The 18762-nt window shown below is 34.6% G+C and overlaps 3 protein-coding genes across 12 annotated transcripts; 2 read left to right on the top strand and 1 right to left on the bottom strand.

The window, feature by feature from the left end:
- Window positions 1-3179, top strand: LOC146919258 (uncharacterized). Its single transcript, XM_085712544.1, has 6 exons — window positions 1-210; window positions 514-1109; window positions 1633-1825; window positions 1916-1980; window positions 2093-2303; window positions 2597-3179. Exons 1-6 carry the CDS (start codon window positions 97-99, stop codon window positions 2951-2953), a joined length of 1536 nt encoding a protein of 511 aa, XP_085568670.1. The 5' UTR covers window positions 1-96; the 3' UTR covers window positions 2954-3179.
- An 859-nt stretch (window positions 3180-4038) lies between these two features.
- LOC146919257 (cell division cycle 5-like protein) lies at window positions 4039-7857 on the top strand. 2 transcript variants are annotated; one of them, XM_085712543.1, is made up of 4 exons: window positions 4039-4155; window positions 4605-6579; window positions 7239-7348; window positions 7421-7857. In XM_085712543.1, exons 2-4 carry the CDS (start codon window positions 4681-4683, stop codon window positions 7533-7535), a joined length of 2124 nt encoding a protein of 707 aa, XP_085568669.1. In that variant the 5' UTR covers window positions 4039-4155; window positions 4605-4680; the 3' UTR covers window positions 7536-7857. The 2 variants fall into 2 exon arrangements, with proteins under 2 accessions (XP_085568669.1, XP_085568668.1); XM_085712542.1 differs by having other exon boundaries at window positions 7239-7857.
- Window positions 7858-10911: 3054 nt separating this feature from the next.
- On the bottom strand, window positions 10912-17882 carry LOC146919256 (outer envelope protein 80, chloroplastic-like). Of its 9 annotated transcripts, none has more exons than XR_015011403.1 (16): window positions 17455-17882; window positions 17250-17290; window positions 17063-17148; window positions 16913-16976; window positions 16571-16718; window positions 16280-16427; window positions 15600-15668; window positions 15062-15199; window positions 14815-14970; window positions 14494-14561; window positions 14103-14335; window positions 13237-13683; window positions 12839-12903; window positions 12688-12758; window positions 12160-12544; window positions 10912-11571 (listed from the first exon to the last, which is right to left on the bottom strand). XR_015011403.1 is itself a non-coding variant. In XM_085712540.1 (15 exons), exons 3-6 carry the CDS (start codon window positions 16996-16998, stop codon window positions 15625-15627), a joined length of 348 nt encoding a protein of 115 aa, XP_085568666.1. In that variant the 5' UTR covers window positions 16999-17148; window positions 17250-17290; window positions 17455-17882; the 3' UTR covers window positions 10912-11571; window positions 12160-12544; window positions 12688-12758; window positions 12839-12903; window positions 13237-13683; window positions 14103-14335; window positions 14494-14561; window positions 14815-14970; window positions 15062-15199; window positions 15600-15624. The 9 variants fall into 9 exon arrangements, 1 of the variants encoding a protein (XP_085568666.1); XR_015011405.1 differs by having other exon boundaries at window positions 16280-16349; XR_015011401.1 differs by lacking the exon at window positions 16913-16976 and having other exon boundaries at window positions 16280-16489.
- Window positions 17883-18762: the final 880 nt, after the last annotated feature.

The raw sequence follows: 18762 nt of genomic DNA, 5'->3' as shown, positions 1-18762 counted from the left end.
AAAAGGATGAATGTGATGTGAGATTGGGAGTGACCTTCTTCTAACTGAAAACAGCTACCTAGAGCTTCCACTTCCACACTCCATCAGAATTCATTCATGAAGAAATTCAAGAAACAACACCTTCTTCTCAGAAAGACACCTGCCACTCTTTACACTTCTCTTCTCTTTCTCCTCATCCTCATCACCGCTGCTTTCATCTCTTCCCTCAGGGTTAGTTAATTTCCGCTTAATTACACTCATTCATTATCATTTATTTCACCCTACACAATTTCCTCAATTAACAATGTAATTTACTTAATCGGGTTGACCCGTTCGTGAAGGCTTGAGACCTAGGAACACCTCCTTTCTAGGTCTCAAGCCTCTGCTAACAATTCATGTGTTGGGTCAGCCTATACATCATTAATTAGATGGCGGGATTTTTCCACAACTTATTCGATCCTGGTGGCCAGGTATCGAGTTTAAAAAAAAAAAAAAAAAACAGTTTAATCTATTTTTTGGCTTAATTTCATGCAGTCTACGCTTTCTACAACAACTAATATCAAACCACCAACAACAACAACAACAACAAACACTGTTGCAAACCAAACCTTAGTAGCAGCAAATGTTCCTACGAAGAATGAAAAAATAAAACAGAGCAAAAAGTTTCAACCAACAATACTGAATTGTACCATCAAGAACCAAACATGTTCAAGCAGTAATTATCCGACGACAACAACGTTAAAAACAACGAAAAACAACATGGTATGTCCGGAGTATTTCAAATGGATTCACGAGGATCTAAAACCATGGAAGAAAAAAGGAATAACGAGAGAAATGGTGGAGAAAGCAAAGAAAACGGCGCATTTTAGGTTGGTGGTGAAAAATGGAAAAGGGTATATAGAGAAATACAAGAACAAAGAAGCTATACAAACACGTGATGTTTTCACCGTTTGGGGGATTCTGCAATTACTGAGAAAGTACCCTGGTAAAATTCCAGACTTGGAACTCATGTTTGATTGTAATGATAAGCCCGTTGTGCCCATGGGCTTGGACCCACCACCTGTTTTTGGTTACTGTGCTGATCGGTGGACACAGGATATTGTTTTCCCTGACTGGTCCTTCTGGGGTTGGTATGTATGTTCCTAAACACAATTCTACTTGTTTTAATAATTCTCGTGAAGCATGCTTGGCCCCCCATTTTTATGTTATTTGGATCCATATAGTTGTTGATTAATGTAGGTCATTGTCATTCAAAGTTTGTGGTTATATATGTTTAGTCCCAGACAAGAAAATGTGATTATTGTTCATACCTTTGTTATGTCGACGGTCCAGTTAGTTAGTTATTGAATAAACTATAGTCTCTAAACCATTATTATATCTCTTCAATTTAGTATTTAAATAAACTATATAAATATAATTAGTCTCTAAAATATATGAAATTCATCAATTTCGTCTTTGAAGTATATAAAAATCCGTCAATTTTGTTCCCTACATCTTAGAAGCAACAATTAAATTGACATATTTTATATATTTTATGGATTCCTTGTTATATTTATATAGTTTAGAAACTAAATTGAATAGTAAGTAATAGTTTAAGTACTAAATTCATGGTTTATTCTTAGTAATTCATGAAATGCAATGGTTTTATTTCAGGGCTGAGATTAATATAAGGCCTTGGGAACATCTTCTGAAAGATATAAAAAAGGGGAACAAAAGAGTAAAATGGAAAGACAGAGAACCTTATGCTTATTGGAAAGGAAATCCTTATACTGCCGCAACACGACTAGACTTCCTCAATTGTAATGTTTCAACCGCACAGGATTGGAAACTCCGTTTATTTACGCAGGTACAGTACAGACATATCTAAAGGCTTTCTGATAAGTTATAACACACATATCAGTATACAAAATGATGATATTTTGTTACAAATATGTAGGATTGGATTAAAGAGTCTGAACAAGGATTCAATCACTCAAACTTGGCAGACCAATGTACATATAGGTAGTTCCATTTAATCTCAGATCACATATGTTTTACTATTTTTTATCCCAAAATTCATCATGTACATTTAAATTAATATAATATGTATGTATTTGATTTTCCTTGATATCAGATACAAAGTTTATATTGAAGGATACGCGTGGTCTGTGAGTGAGAAATACATTCTAGCCTGTGATTCCCCTACACTATTAGTGAAGCCTCGATACTACGATTTCTTCACAAGAAGCCTACAGCCATTGCAACATTATTGGCCTATAAGGGACACTGACAAATGCAAATCCATCAAACATGCAGTTGATTGGGGCAATAATCATGAGCAAAAAGTGAGTCTCACTCCATCGCATATCTTTCGATATTCCTTGTCATTCATTTGTCTTAAAAGTCCATATACCGTGTATGCTTCTTGACAGTAGTAAAGATTTAAATCGTGGTTATGATATTATATCGCGGAAAATCCTAGTCAAATGTTTTTGAGGCAACCTCAATTGTAATTGCAAGGCAGGCCTAAGATTTAGTGAGCCTGTGGTTTGGACCGGCCCTGGTCGCGTCATTGATCATGGTTGCATATCTTTGTTTAAAACGTAGATAATAACGTGTACCACTACTAACTTGACAGGTACAGGAAATTGGTAAAGCCGGGAGCAAGTTTATTCAAGAAGAGCTCAACATGGATTACATTTATGACTATATGTTCCATTTGCTAAATGAATATTCCAAGCTTCTCAAGTTTGAGCCAAGAGTTCCTGAAGGAGCCGTGGAGCTGTGCCCGGAGACCATGGCTTGCACAAGATCATATTCGGTGGAGAAGAAATTTATGAGTGAATCCATGGTTAGGGAACCTTCTACAAAAGACCCTTGCCCCTTGCCTCCTCCATTTGATCCCACATCACTTAGGATTTTTTATGCAACAAAACAAAATTTAATCAACCGAGTTGAGAGGTGGGAAGATGAATATTGGAAAAGTTACCAATGAGCAAATACATACACACATTTGAATTGATTAGCAATTAGGAATGCAAATAGTAAGCTGGTAACAAAAAGTGCACTTGTCATTGTTGTTCTTCATCCTTTGAGTTATAGAAATACAAAATCTAAAAAAAATATTTAACTGTTGACTTAGCATGCATACTTTGTAAGAGATCGAGTATCTAGATGACTAGATAAAATTTATCAATTTTTATTTCATGATGTTCCGTCAAGATTCTTAAATACGCAAACAAATTGGTCTTGCACCATCGAGATTCTTAAATGCATATGTAAAATCGCCTTGCACCATGCACAAGCGTCTTTTTCACTATTAGATCAATAAGTCGCATCATATTTCATTTAATCTAATGGTGAAATTTATTGATCCAATTGTGAAAACTAACTTGTGTATGATGCAAGATTTGTCAAGATAATATTATTAATATTCTTCGGAATGCAAATGGCTGATCCCAGCACTGAGGTAGCCTTAAATCTTAATGTTGAAAATAATTCTTTCTCAGCAAACGAAAACTTGTCCAGCGCCAAGCCAAAGGGAAGAATTACTCTTCCAAGGATCAATAAAAAATTTGATCTTTCCACTTTTTTTATTGTGCTAACGTTTAAAAATTATGAACGGTATTCTTTTTTATGAAATTTTGATTTTGATTAAAACTAAAAATATAAATGTTTGTTGTTTCAAGCTATAACAAACAAAACTAACCATTATTATCTATTTCAATGACACCAACAATATAACAAAAAAATATAATGTGAACTCTTTTTTTAATGACACCAACAAACATCTATATTATAGAAAAAGTTGTTTAAAGGTATAATTGGAAAATAAAAAAGTAAGTATAAATATACTCATATAGTTTGTTACATTTTTTTTTAAATGATAAAGGAAAAAAATCATACATACATTTTTTTTTTGAAGGAGAAAAAAAATCATACATACATATCGTGTTTGTTACGTTTGTTTTAATATTTAAATTTATTCATATTTATTTGTTTTGTTAATATGTATTTTTGGAAAGAAAAAAAAAAAGCAGGCCAAAATGTATATATAGTATAGATTACGAAAATAGAGACTCTCCACCGTGAAACCAAACCAAAAAGGGCCTTACTCTGTTATCAGAACCCTAGCTATCTATCTCGCGCTCTTGAATTCTCATTCACCGCCGCATCGTCGTCTTCACCAAACCGCAGGTATTAATCTCTTGCTTCTCTCAATTTGTGTTTTCTTCGTATTCTGCGATTTTAACCTCTTACAATTCATTGATTTCGCTGTTTCTGCACATTACGCGATTTTAAGCCATTACAATCGATTTTCTAGGGTTTCCTATTCCCTCTCTTCCGCTCACCCTAAACAATTGGATTTCGTTGGCCGACCCAGAAGTTGATTTTTGGAATTTGAGGTTGTCATTGTTTGTTTTTGGCCGCTATACTATTCTTTTTTTTTTTGTTCCAAACCAACCCTTGATTGCATTTGACCTCTACTTGTACATCACCGAATTCGGGACTACCCCTTTCTACTGTCATATCAGTTCACCACCATATCAGAACCCTAGCTACTTGTATCAATCTCTTGCTTCTCTCAATTTGTGTTTTTCAGCAATTATAATTGATTTCTGTTTATATATTTCTTTCTGTTGCAGTAAACGAGTCTCCTGCACTGTGGTTTTTCCGGTTCAACCCGTTTCGTGAGAGGAATACAAATAAAGTGTTGCCAAAATGAGCATAGGTGTTTGGAAAAACACCGAGGATGAAATCCTGAAAGCTGCTGTTATGAAATATGGTAAAAATCAGTGGGCTCATATCTCGTCCCTACTCGTTTGCAAATCTGCAAAACAGTGTAAAGCTCGTTGGTATGAGTGGTTAGATCCTTCCATTAAGAAGACTGAGTGGACTCGAGAAGAGGATGAGAAGCTACTTCATCTTGCTAAGCTTACGCCTACTCAGTGGAGAACCATTAGTTGGAGAACCATTAGTGCTACCATTGTGGGTCGTACTCCTTCGCAGTGTCTTGAACGGTATGAGAAACTCCTTGACGCCGCTTGTGTTAAGGACGATAACTATGATCCTGGTGATGACCCTAGGAAATTGCGTCCAGGGGAGATTGATCCGAATCCTGAATCGAAGCCTGCACGACCCGATCCTGTTGATATGGATGAGTATGAGAAGGAGATGCTTTCAGAAGCATGTGCTCGGTTGGCTAACACGAAAGGTAAAAAAGCAAAAAGGAAAGCTAGGGAGAAACAGCTTGAGGAAGCGAGGAGGCTTGCTTCTTTACAGAAAAAGAGAGAATTGAAGGCTGCTGGGATTGATATAAGGCAGCGGAGGAGGAAAAGGAGAGGGATTGATTATAATGCAGAAATTCCGTTTGAGAAGAGGCCTCCTCTGGGTTATTTTGATGTTGCTGATGAGGATAGGGAGGTGGAGCAGCATGTATTCCCTACTACTATAGAAGAACTTGAGGGGAAAAGAAGGATTGATGTTGAGGCTCAGTTGAGAAAGCAAGACGTTGCAAGGAATAAAATTGCAGAGAGGCAAGATGCCCCGGCTGCTATTCTGCATGCCAAGAAGCTGAATGACCCAGAAACAGTTAGAAAGAGATCAAAACTGATGCTTCCACCACCTCAGATTTCCGATCAAGAATTGGATGAAATTGCCAAGTTGGGTTATGCCATTGACCTTGTGGGCAGCGATGAACTCACCGAAGGTAGCAGTGCTACTCGTGCTCTTCTCCCTAATTATCCACAGACACCCAACCAAGCCATGACTCCTTTAAGAACTCCTCAGAGAACACCAGCTAGTAAAGGAGATGCTATCATGATGGAAGCTGAAAATTTGGCCAGGCTGAGGGAGTCTCAGACACCACTGTTAGGAGGAGAGAACCCGGAGTTGCATCCTTCAGATTTTTCTGGGGTCACTCCTAAGAAAAAGGAAATTCACATTCCAATCCCACTGCTGACTCCCTCTGCAACCCCTGGAAGTGCAGGCCTTACTCCCAGAAGTGGTATGGCGCCGGCAAGGGATGGTTTTTCTTTTGGCATGACTCCGAAGGGAACTCCTCTCAGGGATGAGCTACATATCAATGAAGATATGGAGATGCGTGATAGTGCTAGACTCGAGCTACGGAGACAAGCTGATATGAAAAAAAGTCTGCGCTCTGGTTTAAGCAGCCTTCCACAGCCTAAAAATGAGTACCAGATAGTGATGCAACCAATTCAAGAAGATGCTGAAGAGCCCGAGGAGAAGATTGAAGAGGATATGTCTGATAGAATGGCTAGAGAAAAGGCAGAAGAAGAGGCACGGCAGAAGGCATTACTTAGAAAACGATCAAAAGTCATTCAAAGGGAACTTCCTAGGCCTCCTCCAGCATCTCTGGAGCTTATTAGGAACTCCTTGATAAGAGCTGACGGAGACAAAAGTTCATTTGTTCCACCAACCCCTATTGAGCAAGCCGACGAGATGATAAGAAAGGAGCTTCTAGCCTTACTGGAGCATGACAATGCTAAGTATCCGCGTGAGGAGATAGCAAATAAGGAGAGAGAGAAAGGATCCAAACGAGCAGCAAATGGGCCTGCTATCCCTGTCATAGAAGATTATCAGGAGGACGAGATGAAATCTGTATGTTTTTACTAATTTATCTGCTCACCTTTAATTTTATTTTTATGCCTTTTAATTCGCTTTTCTTCATTTGCTACTAAGTAGCTTGTTCACCTTTTCACCCTTTGGGGGTACACAACGTGATTTTTCATATAGATAATGCTTTTTCTGATGATCTTGACCTTGAAATTATTAGTACTTTGTCCGATTATTAATTACTTGGCATCATCATTTTTATGCTGAAACCCCTTTTCACGCCTTTGAAACCACTGGAATCTTATGTAAAAATTAAATAGAAAAAATTTGGACATCTTTTTAATTTGTGTATCATCTCCTTTATGAGCTAGTTGCATATTATGGTGGTATGTAATATGTATTGTATCGTCCTTGTTTTTTTTCAGTTATAATCATTTGATTAATTAGGTTGAAGTTAGTTTTAGTTTCTCGCAATTGTTGTTCTCTATTTCTTTCGTTTTTGTAACAAGTGATTCTTCAATTGCCTTTTACAACATGTATTCCCTATTTACCTTAATTCGCCGAATGATAGTAATACAAACTTCCAAACTGCTTGTTAATTATTATTTGACTCCTTAAATTTGACTATGGAGATGAGCTTGTACGTTGATGAATGATAATATCTGTGTTGACTGTTATTTATTTTTATCTGTTGTTCTCAATAGGCTGATCAGTTGATAAAAGATGAAGCCCAGTATCTTCGTGAGGCAATGGGGCATGAAAATGATTCCCTCGAGGATTTTGTTGAAGCACATACAACATGCATTAATGATTTAATGTACTTTGATACCCGCAACACATATGGTCTATCAAGTGTTGCTGGAAACGCAGAGAAGCTAGCAGCTTTGCAGAATGAATTTGAGAATGTGAGAAGTAAGCTGGATGATGGGAAGGAGAAGATGATTCGACTTGAGAAGAAGGTTACATTACTCACGCAAGGGTACGAGTTAAGCTACTGCTAACTTGTATGCAAAATTCTACATTTTTGTTTCTTGCCGTGTTTCTTTCAATTATTGTTAATGGCACATTTTGTAGTTGTCTAGTTCCTTGGATGCTACTGAGATTCTAGAGTGTTAATGTTGTCTAAATGCCCTTCAAAGTTGGTTTTGTAATATAAAATGCTATTCGCCTAACTTAAAACTGTTGCAATTGTTGATTTATGGATCTCAACTAATTAGTAGGGTAGGAGATCATGTAGATCTGTTGGAATTGCATTTCATTATTGTGGGTGACATGTATTTTCTCTGTAATTTAGAAATGCAAAGAAAGTATTGTTTCACTTCATTTTGTTTTTTGAGATTGATGTTTGACATTGTAATTTCTTTCGACCTTGTGTGGCATTCCCATGGCATATAATGGATGATAGAAAAAGTTAACATAATATATTAGGACTTCATCTAATGTATGGTGCAAGCATGGTCTTGTGTAAATCTGATCCAATAGCTTAAGTTTTAAGGATGGAGGATCATCTTGATTAGAATTTGGTGTGTAGTCTCATATGAAATAGTGTTGTCAAATAGCGGCATTGTAGTGCTATAGCTTACATGGATATGAAAAAATCATTATTTTTATGTGATATACTAAATATAAAAATGTGTTTCAAATAGCGTCACTGTAGCATAACAGAATTAGACACATCTATTTTCCAGTCGTAGACTTAGATATCTTTTTAATCCTATGATATACATAAATTCTGGCTTTACTCCCTATAAAAATTCTTGCCGGTTTGAGCCTCTGGAGTATGAAAATGAAGCTGCTTTTGGCCCTTGTTTTTGGGTTGCAGTCCTTGTAATATTTGTTCATCTTGATATTAATCTATGTAATATGTGGAATATATTGTTTTTAGTCTCTAGAACATGTACTACCAAGGGACCGATTTCGATGCGGACAAATATTACAGGGACTAAAACCAAAACAGTATGTTTCCTATGGCACAGGGTTAATCTGACATGAATTTATGTAGGAACTAAACCAAAGATGTGTATATTACAGGGGCTAAAAAGTTATTTGAGCTTAAAAGTAATTTCAAATAAATTTAGTCCTGGGAATTATGTAACTGTGGGGCACAACTATTTTAAAAGAGCTATTACACATATATTGTAGAAGTTTGGGCCAATGTGAGGATATAAGGGTCTCCCCCCTCCTCAATCTGTTATTGGCTATTGGATCTCTAGCCTTATAATATAACTATAGTATATTCTTTAATAAAAGATTATTTTTGTTAAAGACATCAATTTTTAATGTATCCGTTGTTGTACTTGTACAGTATAACATACAAGCTAGTGTTAAAATTATACAATAATATGTCCTGCCTAACAAAACATACTTGATTTTTTAATTGAGGTCGTAGTGGTCATGGGGTTTATTTAAGGCTGCAAACGTGGGAGAATTGTCTCAGCTCTTTTCAGCGTTTGTTTCTTTAACTCCTCAAGTTAAGAAAAGGAGTGATTGTATCTTTTCTAACTCAGTTGTCGAGGCTCCAGTTTTTGTGGAGCATATTAAGGCGGACTCATGGAAATGGTTACCACCAAGGGTGAGAGGAGGAAGGGGTCTTTATAATAGTGGGTGGATCCTCTCAATTGTTTATTAAGGTTGTAGTCTCTAATCTCTATAGTGTGTAAGCTGGTGGGTGTAATCTAGTTTCTTCTATTCTGATTTGACTCTCTGCATTTTGTGTGTATTTGAGTTAGGGCAGCCCTTGAACCCTTCATATTATAATTATATTTATATAAATAAAAATCCTCTGCTGCTTCAAAAAAAAAAAAAAAATTAGGCCTCTGGAACTTTTGTTTCTCCCAAAAATTAGCATAACATGTTAGATAGCTATATACCATATGATCAAATTAGACTTACAATTTCTCACATGGTTGTCTTAGATCCTACAAAGAAAGGTTGTGTGTGTTTTGCGAAATGTGATGATGGACTATGAAAGTGTTAGGGCACAGGAAATGGTTTTATTAGTTTTTGTAAAACCGAGAAAGGAAAGATTCGTAAGTTTAAGCAAACCCTCTCATCTTAAAATCTGCAACAGTGCATGTATGTATTATCAAATAGTAGTACTTTTTTTAAGGAGGCTTGATCTTCAAATTTCTTTTATATCATTTGGTGATGAGCTCTTTTGGATTCATTTAATTAGATTTGATTGCACCATGTCCTCTTAAAACTCCTTTTAATGGGTAAACTAGTTGTCAACCCGTGCTTCGCACGGGGTGGATTGCTTTTTTTCGGATAATTTTGTTGGAATTCACATTTGTTAACGCTTAAAAGTGAACTGATTGCGAACATAGATATTACATGCTTATAACATATCTTTTAAAAAATTTGTTACGAAGGAAAAATGAGCAAATTACTGAATATTCCACAGACATTAGAAATATTTACCAAAATTTGTTTATTGCTAAAATTTATTGTTTATTGCTAAAATTTATTAGTATTTGAACCTGAGTCGCTACTAAAACAATAAATTGTCAAAATACAGCAACATTGCGTTGCAGAAATTTTGTGGATGCCGTCCTTGATTACTGAGTTTAAAAGTGAATTTCCAAACTCCTTGCGACAACCTAAGTATCATATCCTTATTACATAATGCAGTGCTTCATATTTAGGACCAAACATATGGAGCTCTAAATCTTTGATGAAGAGAAAGTAGTCAATTAGAAATCTCATAGTACATCCCTGCTGATCAAAATACAGTTGACTAATCTGAGACAAACCCATGGTGTTTGATAAGTTTGCACTTGATCGACCACCTTGAGTTTGAGTTGAAAAATGGAAAATGGACAACCAAACATTAGAAGCATCCAAGAGCAATGATCATCTCTTTAAAAAAAAAAAAACAATGAATCGTTTTGTGGTATAAGGAAATGGATCAAGGACCCTAAGTGCAAGTCATGTAGCTCTTAAAAGTGTTGAAAATGAATGAAAAGAATAATAAATATGTTTGAAATTAAAAGAACAAAATGACCTTAGAATTTAGAAAAGGGCAACACCAGTGATAAAGAGGTTCCTCATTGAATCCATGTTGGTGTGAGTTGCAATTTTTTCAGTCAATTTCAAAAAGTTGAAGAAAAATTAGAGGGACTAAAACAAAAAGTTGGTATATTTAACCCTTTTATGGATTAATTTCACTAATGAAAGCTACATTTGAGGATTAAATTAATCGATGAAAGATACATTGATAACCAAACTGATTGACGAAAGATGCATATATGTATGTTTTTATACGATCAAATACTATTGTGACAACCTCTCACATATTTAAGGACCACAAAGTATGTTTGCTCTGTTATTAGAGAAGTTTTAGCTTACAATTAACTGATAGGAGAAAGAGAAAAAGGCTTAGCCATGAAAAACCCGAAATATATTTCGTGACTTATAATTATTGATAGTCTTGTATTAAACATAAAATAAAGAGCAAGAATTGGTTACAAAATTTTTCCATCAAACAATGGTGGAACACTAACTTCAAAATCTCCTTCCGACATCTGCAACACCTTTGCAATAGATGGCCTAATAGTTGGATTAGGGCACAAGCACCACAGTCCAACCATAGTCATTCTCTCAAACCTAATGAAATCATTAACGACTTCAACATCATGGCTAAGAATGTCTCTTAGTTTCCCCTCTTTTGCCCAATATAGAACCCAATCTATAAGTATCATGTCATCACCACCTTCTGTTCCATCTTCAACTTGATGCAACTCAATGTGCCTTCTACAAAATAAGATTTCAAGCAACATGACACCAAAGCTGTAGATATCCACTTTTGCAATCCACTTTTGCAGTGATAGGTGCATTTTTGAGCCATTCTGGTGCCAAATATCCCATTGTCCCTCTAACATTTGTGCTTGTTCTACTTCTGTCTTTCATTAGCAGCTTGGCCATTCCAAAACATGCTTTAATTTTGAGCTATAGTTTACTTGCAAAAAGTGATATGCAAGAAAGTGTACGATGGTGTTTAAACTTGGAATGAAGAGTTACAATTACAGAATTAAGTACCTGCTAGATCAAAAATACTGCTAGTATAAAAATTCTATTGTGATAATATTTGTATATGATATTTTATTCAACTATAATGACAAAATATTCATGTTTTCTCATATAATTTTTTCAAAGGAAAAAGTCTGATACAATGTGTATACCAAAATGCATAATGAATATGCAAATCATTTTAAAAAAGGTTAAGAATTTATTAAGACATCACTGTCGAGAAAGATGCTCGGTGAGTGGTGACAGGCTGACAGCAACTACACTTAATATATAGAAACCGTGATTATTAGCTCATACTATCTCATTCAGCCAAAAATATGGCTGCACTTGAACATTTCCAAATTGAAAAACCACACTAATTTCAACTTATTAGGAAGGATAAAGAGGTGTGACAGCAAGGATGCATTCAAACTTCCAAACTAATTAGGTAAATCAATTAATTGAAACATAGTGTGGTTGGTTGAATCTATTCTATTGTTAATTTGACAATGAATTTCATTAAATAATGCACTTGGACACAAAAAAAAAATGGAAACATGATTGTAAAGATTCAAAATAAAAATGCAAGATAACAGTTAAATCTGACCAAGAACTTACCTAAATTCTATTAGGCAAAATGCTTCTTGAAAGATCCTCGTTAATGGCAACAGGCAGTGGCGGCATTTGGCTCATAATGCCAGGCATATCATAGAAGGAATAAGATGATTCGAGATCAATAATCGAAATCATAACTCTCGAAGAAAACCACCATATTATCGTGTTCCTTCTTCTTTCTTAGTATGAAGCTAGAAAAGCTTATCAATACTTGTGAGAGTATGCTTATTCAACAACACCTTTCTTCCTCATCAGAAGCACAATTAAAGAAAAAGTTTCTATAGATAAAGAAGGATATCTTTTAATTAGATTTCTGATCAACTATGTCCATCTATCTCAAAATGGAAGGAACCACTCTAAGCATCATACTCTGAACAAAAGATACCATCTGCAAACAAAAATTAATCATATAAATTGCCATATAATCAGACAAGAAAGAATCATACAAATATGGACAAAATATTCAACAGTATTATAAAAAAGAAATAAAAATAGAGAGCATGGAGAACTTTGATTAAAGTAAGTTCTTACCCAAGCGATTCCAATACACATTATAATGAAGCCAGGAAAATTAAAAGGTGCCTTTTCAGATAGAAATAGAGCTGAAAAAAGAGAATGGGTGTTTGTTACTAATTTTCTGTAGTAATGTGAACATGATGGAACATTATGACTTTCCACTCACCCGTTAATGGAGAGAAAGTCAACAGTGGAAGTGAACATGTACTTGCAGCTATTGATGGAAGTGATCTGAAGAGAAAAAAAGGCAAAACAAAGAGAGACATTAGATGAGAAAAGAGAAATAGAATTATGCTTTAAAAAAGAGAGAAAAGGATTGAGAAAATACGAAAAATTAGCTCCTGTAAGTTTTGGAATGGAATTGAGAAACGCACAACACAAATGCAAGATGAAAGAAAATGCTCAAAACAAACTTTTCTTCTAGCATTTATAGAAAAAAATTGGAGTAAAGAAAATAAAACACAAAGCATTCAACCATAAATTTAAACAAAAGCTTGAAAAAAGGTAAAAGATTAATAATTATGAACAAAAAGAAGTTTTAGACTTTAGGAGGTAAGAAATCACCTGTATAAATTGAAGCTTCACAAGCAGCCACGGGCATGTTTGAAGTGTTATCAGACATGGCTAATGAGTTGTTCTCAACCTCACCAGCTGATAGGAGAGTCTGAAGAGTACCTTTGATGATGGTGGCCATAGTGATAGCTAGTTAAAGAAGGTTTGATCGGATTATAGAAACCATATCCATCACCATTTGTTCCATTCATTCCTTGCAACTTGTTCTCTGATTTCTTCCCCTTGATCACAATGATCCATGTGTAAGCTTCCAAAAGTACAGCAATGCCACCCAATGCTGCAATAATGCCGGTGTATGCATGCTTCCAGTTATCGTAGCGATCCGCTGCAGACACCTCCAAGGCCTCAAACCCTTTAAAGATGTTGACGATGCTGATGGTTATAGTTGCGTATCCGACACCCCAATGGTAAAGGTTCCAGTAATAACAGAGCAAAAACCTGTATTCAGTAGCAGAAATTTCTGATAATTTCATTTCAATTATTAGTAGCATAACATAGCATTCAAAAGAGGCATTAGTCACATTATCAAAAAAAAGTTCGACACTGCAATCTGGTTGCAGCATCATTGCTTTCTTATATTTTCACAACAACAATTGAAGTTGCATTAGTCACATTTACTGTGATTCTCTATAATATCAATGATTGCAACAGTTTCCACAGCCACAATTCAAAACCTTGTACGTTAGTAGTTTATAGTTTAAGAAACTACTCGTCAACAACAGTTGAAGTTGCGTCAGCTATATTTAACTGATTTTCTGCAATATCAATTATCGCGACACAACTGTAACAGTTATCGCGTATACAATTTAAAATGTTACATGTAAACAAATCATGAACATGAACATGTAATGTCATACCTGAAGGGTTCCAAGGCAGAAGAGGATGATCCCGAGTGTTCTATGAGTTGAATATGTAACACCAGCTAAGTCACTTCCCAGCTTGACACTGGTACCCCATCCAACAACACCAACTATATAGGCAGCTGATTGGCATGTAACATGAAGGTAAAACCAAGCAGGGTCTGCTGTTTTGAACACCTTCAAGTACCTTGCAATCACAGCTCCTAAAGGCATCAAGATCCCCAAGCTCACTGCATTCAACAATCCATGAGTCAGAAAAACAATTAACATCCTTAATCAATTTCCAAATCACCAAATAAAATGAAGTAAACCAGAGACATATAGTTCATTGCGGAGCGAGAAATTGATCCTGAAAAAAATAATCAGATGTAACAGAAAAACTATCTACCTTGAGGTGGTGAACATCACTCCCACAGATTCCAACAGCCTTCATTTTAATTCTGACATCATGGGGTCCTTCAAACATACAAAATGAAGTAAGCCAATGATATAACAATGAGATTTAGATTCTATGCAGTCGATTAATGATGATGTTGCGACAATTGATCGATCTAAACCATGGCCACATTTCAAGTTTGAATTTTAGATATAATTTATTAATTGATTAAAAGTCCTGAATCACTTGACTGTGTAAACTTCAGTCATATATTTGACTATCTAAAATCCAAAACCAAATCATTAACAATAAACTTAATCCAACCACGCTCACATTTAGAGTTTGAATATTGAATCCGATTTATTCAGTTCTGAATTACTTGACTGTGTAAACTTTTTCAAACAAAATCTGCTTCTCAAATTTCTCCTTCTCATTTTGCACAAGATTTGAGGTTCCCCTCCACTGCCTCAAATTCTAAAAAAGAAACACCTGACAAAAAATATATACACAACAAAATGAGACAAAATGCACTCAAACAACATCAGAACAACAAAAAAGGAAAGAGTAAAAAGTGAAATACCTGAAGCGGAAAGAAACCTGTCAAAGCAACTAATATTGTTTGACTAAGAGAGACAATTATGAAGTCATTTATACTTTAATGCACCTTGAACCTTCACTGATGATAAAGTATGGTGCCAAAAACTACAAAGATGGATTCCTGCAACCCAACAAATATATAAGAGTAGGTAGTAAAAAATAATTTACACTTGAAAATATAATATCTTTACGCCTGTTATGGATAATTCAAATGAGAACCAAACACAGTGAGATAGAGGGAAAATTGCTTCTAATTTTTATTTGTTGTAGAAAAGTATAATGATGGATAATGAAAGCTCTGCCATGTCTATCTTTCAAAACCATGTTTACTCATTCTAACAGTTGTAGCTCCAACAGTAGAAGCATTTGTAAAATTGAAGGTTTCATCTAGCTAACATTGGGCATCAGATTCATTTTCAGAGACATTGTTACTGCTTTCATCTATTCATAGCTCTCTAGCAAAAATCATATACTCAATTTTCATAAATATAAAGAAACAAAAATCATATGATTGATCTTACTTGAAGATAGTATAATTTGTTAGAGTCACAATTTCAATACATCTACCATCTCCCAGTGCTTCATTTTACCTGGACAGGAATTGCAAGAATTAAGATTTAACTAAAGGCACACAAAAGTAAGTAAGATTGGGAAATACTACATATCAACAAAAATTGTTCACTTGATCTACTACCATGTCGTCTTTGGCTTTAACATTGGTCCCCAACCCATACTAATCCATTACAACCAAGTATCAATTCAATAATAACATACTTCTCTAAAAGCTCTGTAATTTTTTGAACTGCTCTAAAAGCTTTGAAATTTTTTGAAGTAATTTAGAATGGATCACTCTTAATTCTTTCAAAGCATAAACTCAAGTTAATTACATATTGCTAGAGTTAAATTTTGCACCTCCAGAAATCACATGAATATAAGCAAAAACGATACCATACCTGTAACAGCTAATGAATGCTACTCTGTTCATACAAATTTGAAGGCTTCAACCCTAATACTTTATATACTTTTAGTACACTTAAGAGAAGTTAACATGAATATATCACCTTTAGCTTAATTCCTACCCACCCAATTTCACAAAATTAACTCTTTTCATGTCGATAATAGTACTTATGTGCATATGGGTGATCAATTAATTTAAATGAACTTCAGTTCAAAAAATAATATAAATGAAATAAAGACCTACCAGGGACAGTCGAGCCTGATCCAAGATCAGTTCCATAGTCAGAAAATATCACACATTCTAATGGCTTCATCTGCAAATAGAAACAGTGAAGACTCACGAAGTCTTCTACTTTATTCTCTGTATTTCAAAAGCATGCCTCTAGTCTCTACTAAGAAATCACTCAATTCAGCAACAAATTTCATATTCAGCCAGGTCGAATCAAGTGAGTATCTTGAAAATTAGGATTAGCATAAACACACATAAGAAGCTAAACTAATTGAGCAGGAAAAAAGCTTAATAAAATTAAAGTACCATAGGGAAACAAATTTCTCCAGAACCAACAACATACGATCGCCCAGAGCCCACACCGCCTTCTTCATAGCCTCTCACACTGTTCGTTCCACCAATGGCAAAAGCTTCATAGGGAGAGAAATTTCCTACCACATGACCACCAGAGAGACTGGCAGTTTACCAATTAAAGTCAGAAAAACATAAGATTATTGTTTGTATTAATATAAAGTGTAAGCAACAATAATACATATACATCATTTCTTAATTGATTTAAATAGCAATAATGGCAAAAATCCATAAGCAAGAATTCAACAAACAGGACAATAAGGGAAGAGATGCAAAGTAAAATCACTAAACATTTACCTCAAATATGGAAATTCATAGAGAATAGTATCATAATTCTCTAACTCACCAAATATGTATAATACTGATATAACATGAAGAATCATATTAACTCTCAATTTACATCTTCAAAATAAATATTTGCATTAAACTAAATTAAATTTTTCTGACCCTAACAACCCTCTTCAATCTCATTTTACTACTGCAATAGCCCAATTCAGAATATCAGAAAAATTAGACAGATTCGCTTCATAAACCTGAAAAACAAATAAAATCAAAACTTTTTTTCAATGTAAAGCAAAACAATGGAAAAATCAAAACTTTTTTATTCAAAGTATTTGAAGAAAAGAAAACTAACATCAAGAAGCTCCTCAACAGTTTCTCTAACCCTCTTCATACCTACACAATCAAAATCACAGAATTAAATAAAAAAATTAACAATTCAATTGATCAATTATATCAACAACAACATTAACAACATAATTAACAATTTGATTAACAATAACACTGAATTGAGTGTATATGAAGATGACCCAGAAAGTGAAAAGGGAAAAAATTCATACTTTATGAATTTCCAACGAAAATTATGCTGAGAAAACAACAACTTGAGTAGAAAAAGGGGAGAATTTCATCTTCTATTCTCTCTAAGGTTCAACCACCGAACCCATAAACCCCATTAACCAAGCTTCCAACTTCCATGAATCAAGCCATACATGTGTGATTATTCATTTCTTTTCATCTCTTTTAGTTGATAGAAGGTGGAATTCCAGCACATAATGAATTGAAAGATTGAAGGATGGGGTTAGGGTTCAGTTTGGACAGAACAGGAAGAGGAGAAGAGGATTGAGTCTTGATGATGATTAATCCATCATGAGGGTTTCAAAAATGAGTTTGCATGATGATTTTCATGGGGTTTGGGTGAGGATTGTAGAATTTTGGGGTTGAGAGTGAGAGGGCCGAGAGAGAAATGGGAGGAAGAAGGAAGAAAAGTGAGAGAAGAACCAAAATTGTGATATATATACCCATATGCAAGTCCAATAAATGAATTACGAAAATACCCCTAGGAAGGGCAAAATGGTAAAAATAACAGCCATTAACTTTTATAAATAGTTTAGTAGACTATCAACAACTCTGAATTTCCGAATGTACTTTTTGTCCATATGACATGACGATCTTGCTTGATTGTTGAATGGTCCTGACCCCTATACAGAATTTGCGTAATATACTCATTATAGACACACAAAAAAATTAAAACAGAAAAAACTAATTATGCATTTATGTATGTTTTGACTGAAAGATCGCCTGATTACCTTGTATTTATGCGTGTTTTGACAGAAAAAATGAAAATAAAAATGAAAATTTATTGTAGTGTCGATGCTCAACGCTACGAGTACCACTCATGAGAGGGTTCAATGAATTTGCGAGTTCATTTTCATTACCAATATACAATACAAAATGAGCGATTTCTTCTTGTTATGATCTGAAAATCTCACCTTCTCTCTTTTGACAATGTTTGGCAAATGGGCTTATAATTATTTTCTTTTTCCGCACTCTTAAGAAACGGGATATTAAAGTAGTTTTTAAATAAAAATTTATAAAATTGTTTATCTAGCAGATTAAAATATATTAATCAGTTCTACCAAAAAATTGTGTTTCTCTCGTGTCCAAAATGATGAAAATTCTTAAATAGGTTCATATTATATTGAAATAATGAACAATCTCGTTCAAATTATATAATTAAGTCTAGTTCAACTACTAGACAAATTAATAGTATTACTAAGAATATATTTGATTAAAAATTATAAATATATTTAGGTCATATTGACAAGTGCTATGACACTTGTTAAGATAAAATTTCTTCTTTAGACCTT

This window comes from Medicago sativa, chromosome 5, assembly GCF_051527215.1.
Source record: "Medicago sativa cultivar Bolivia chromosome 5, Bolivia_mono, whole genome shotgun sequence".
NCBI lineage: Eukaryota > Viridiplantae > Streptophyta > Magnoliopsida > Fabales > Fabaceae > Medicago > Medicago sativa.
This window is presented reverse-complemented; position numbering and strand designations above follow the sequence as displayed.

What these genes read in the sequence shown, in the direction of transcription:
- LOC146919258 (XM_085712544.1), top strand. Translation starts at nt 97, where the DNA reads ATGAAGAAATTCAAGAAACAACACCTTCTTCTCAGAAAGACACCTGCC. An exon ending in AACTCCGTTTATTTACGCAG is followed by an intron (nt 1,826 to 1,915) that starts GTACAGTACAGA and finishes ACAAATATGTAG; the next exon opens with GATTGGATTAAAGAGTCTGA. An exon ending in GCAATAATCATGAGCAAAAA is followed by an intron (nt 2,304 to 2,596) that starts GTGAGTCTCACT and finishes CTAACTTGACAG; the next exon opens with GTACAGGAAATTGGTAAAGC.
- LOC146919257 (XM_085712542.1), top strand. Translation starts at nt 4,681, where the DNA reads ATGAGCATAGGTGTTTGGAAAAACACCGAGGATGAAATCCTGAAAGCT. An exon ending in AGGAGGACGAGATGAAATCT is followed by an intron (nt 6,580 to 7,238) that starts GTATGTTTTTAC and finishes TGTTCTCAATAG; the next exon opens with GCTGATCAGTTGATAAAAGA.
- LOC146919256 (XM_085712540.1), bottom strand. Translation starts at nt 16,998, where the DNA reads ATGATTCTTCATGTTATATCAGTATTATACATATTTGGTGAGTTAGAG. An exon ending in TATGAATTTCCATATTTGAG is followed by an intron (nt 16,719 to 16,912) that starts GTAAATGTTTAG and finishes GTAAACTGCCAG; the next exon opens with TCTCTCTGGTGGTCATGTGG. An exon ending in ATCAGGCTCGACTGTCCCTG is followed by an intron (nt 15,669 to 16,279) that starts GTAGGTCTTTAT and finishes ATTCCTGTCCAG; the next exon opens with GTAAAATGAAGCACTGGGAG.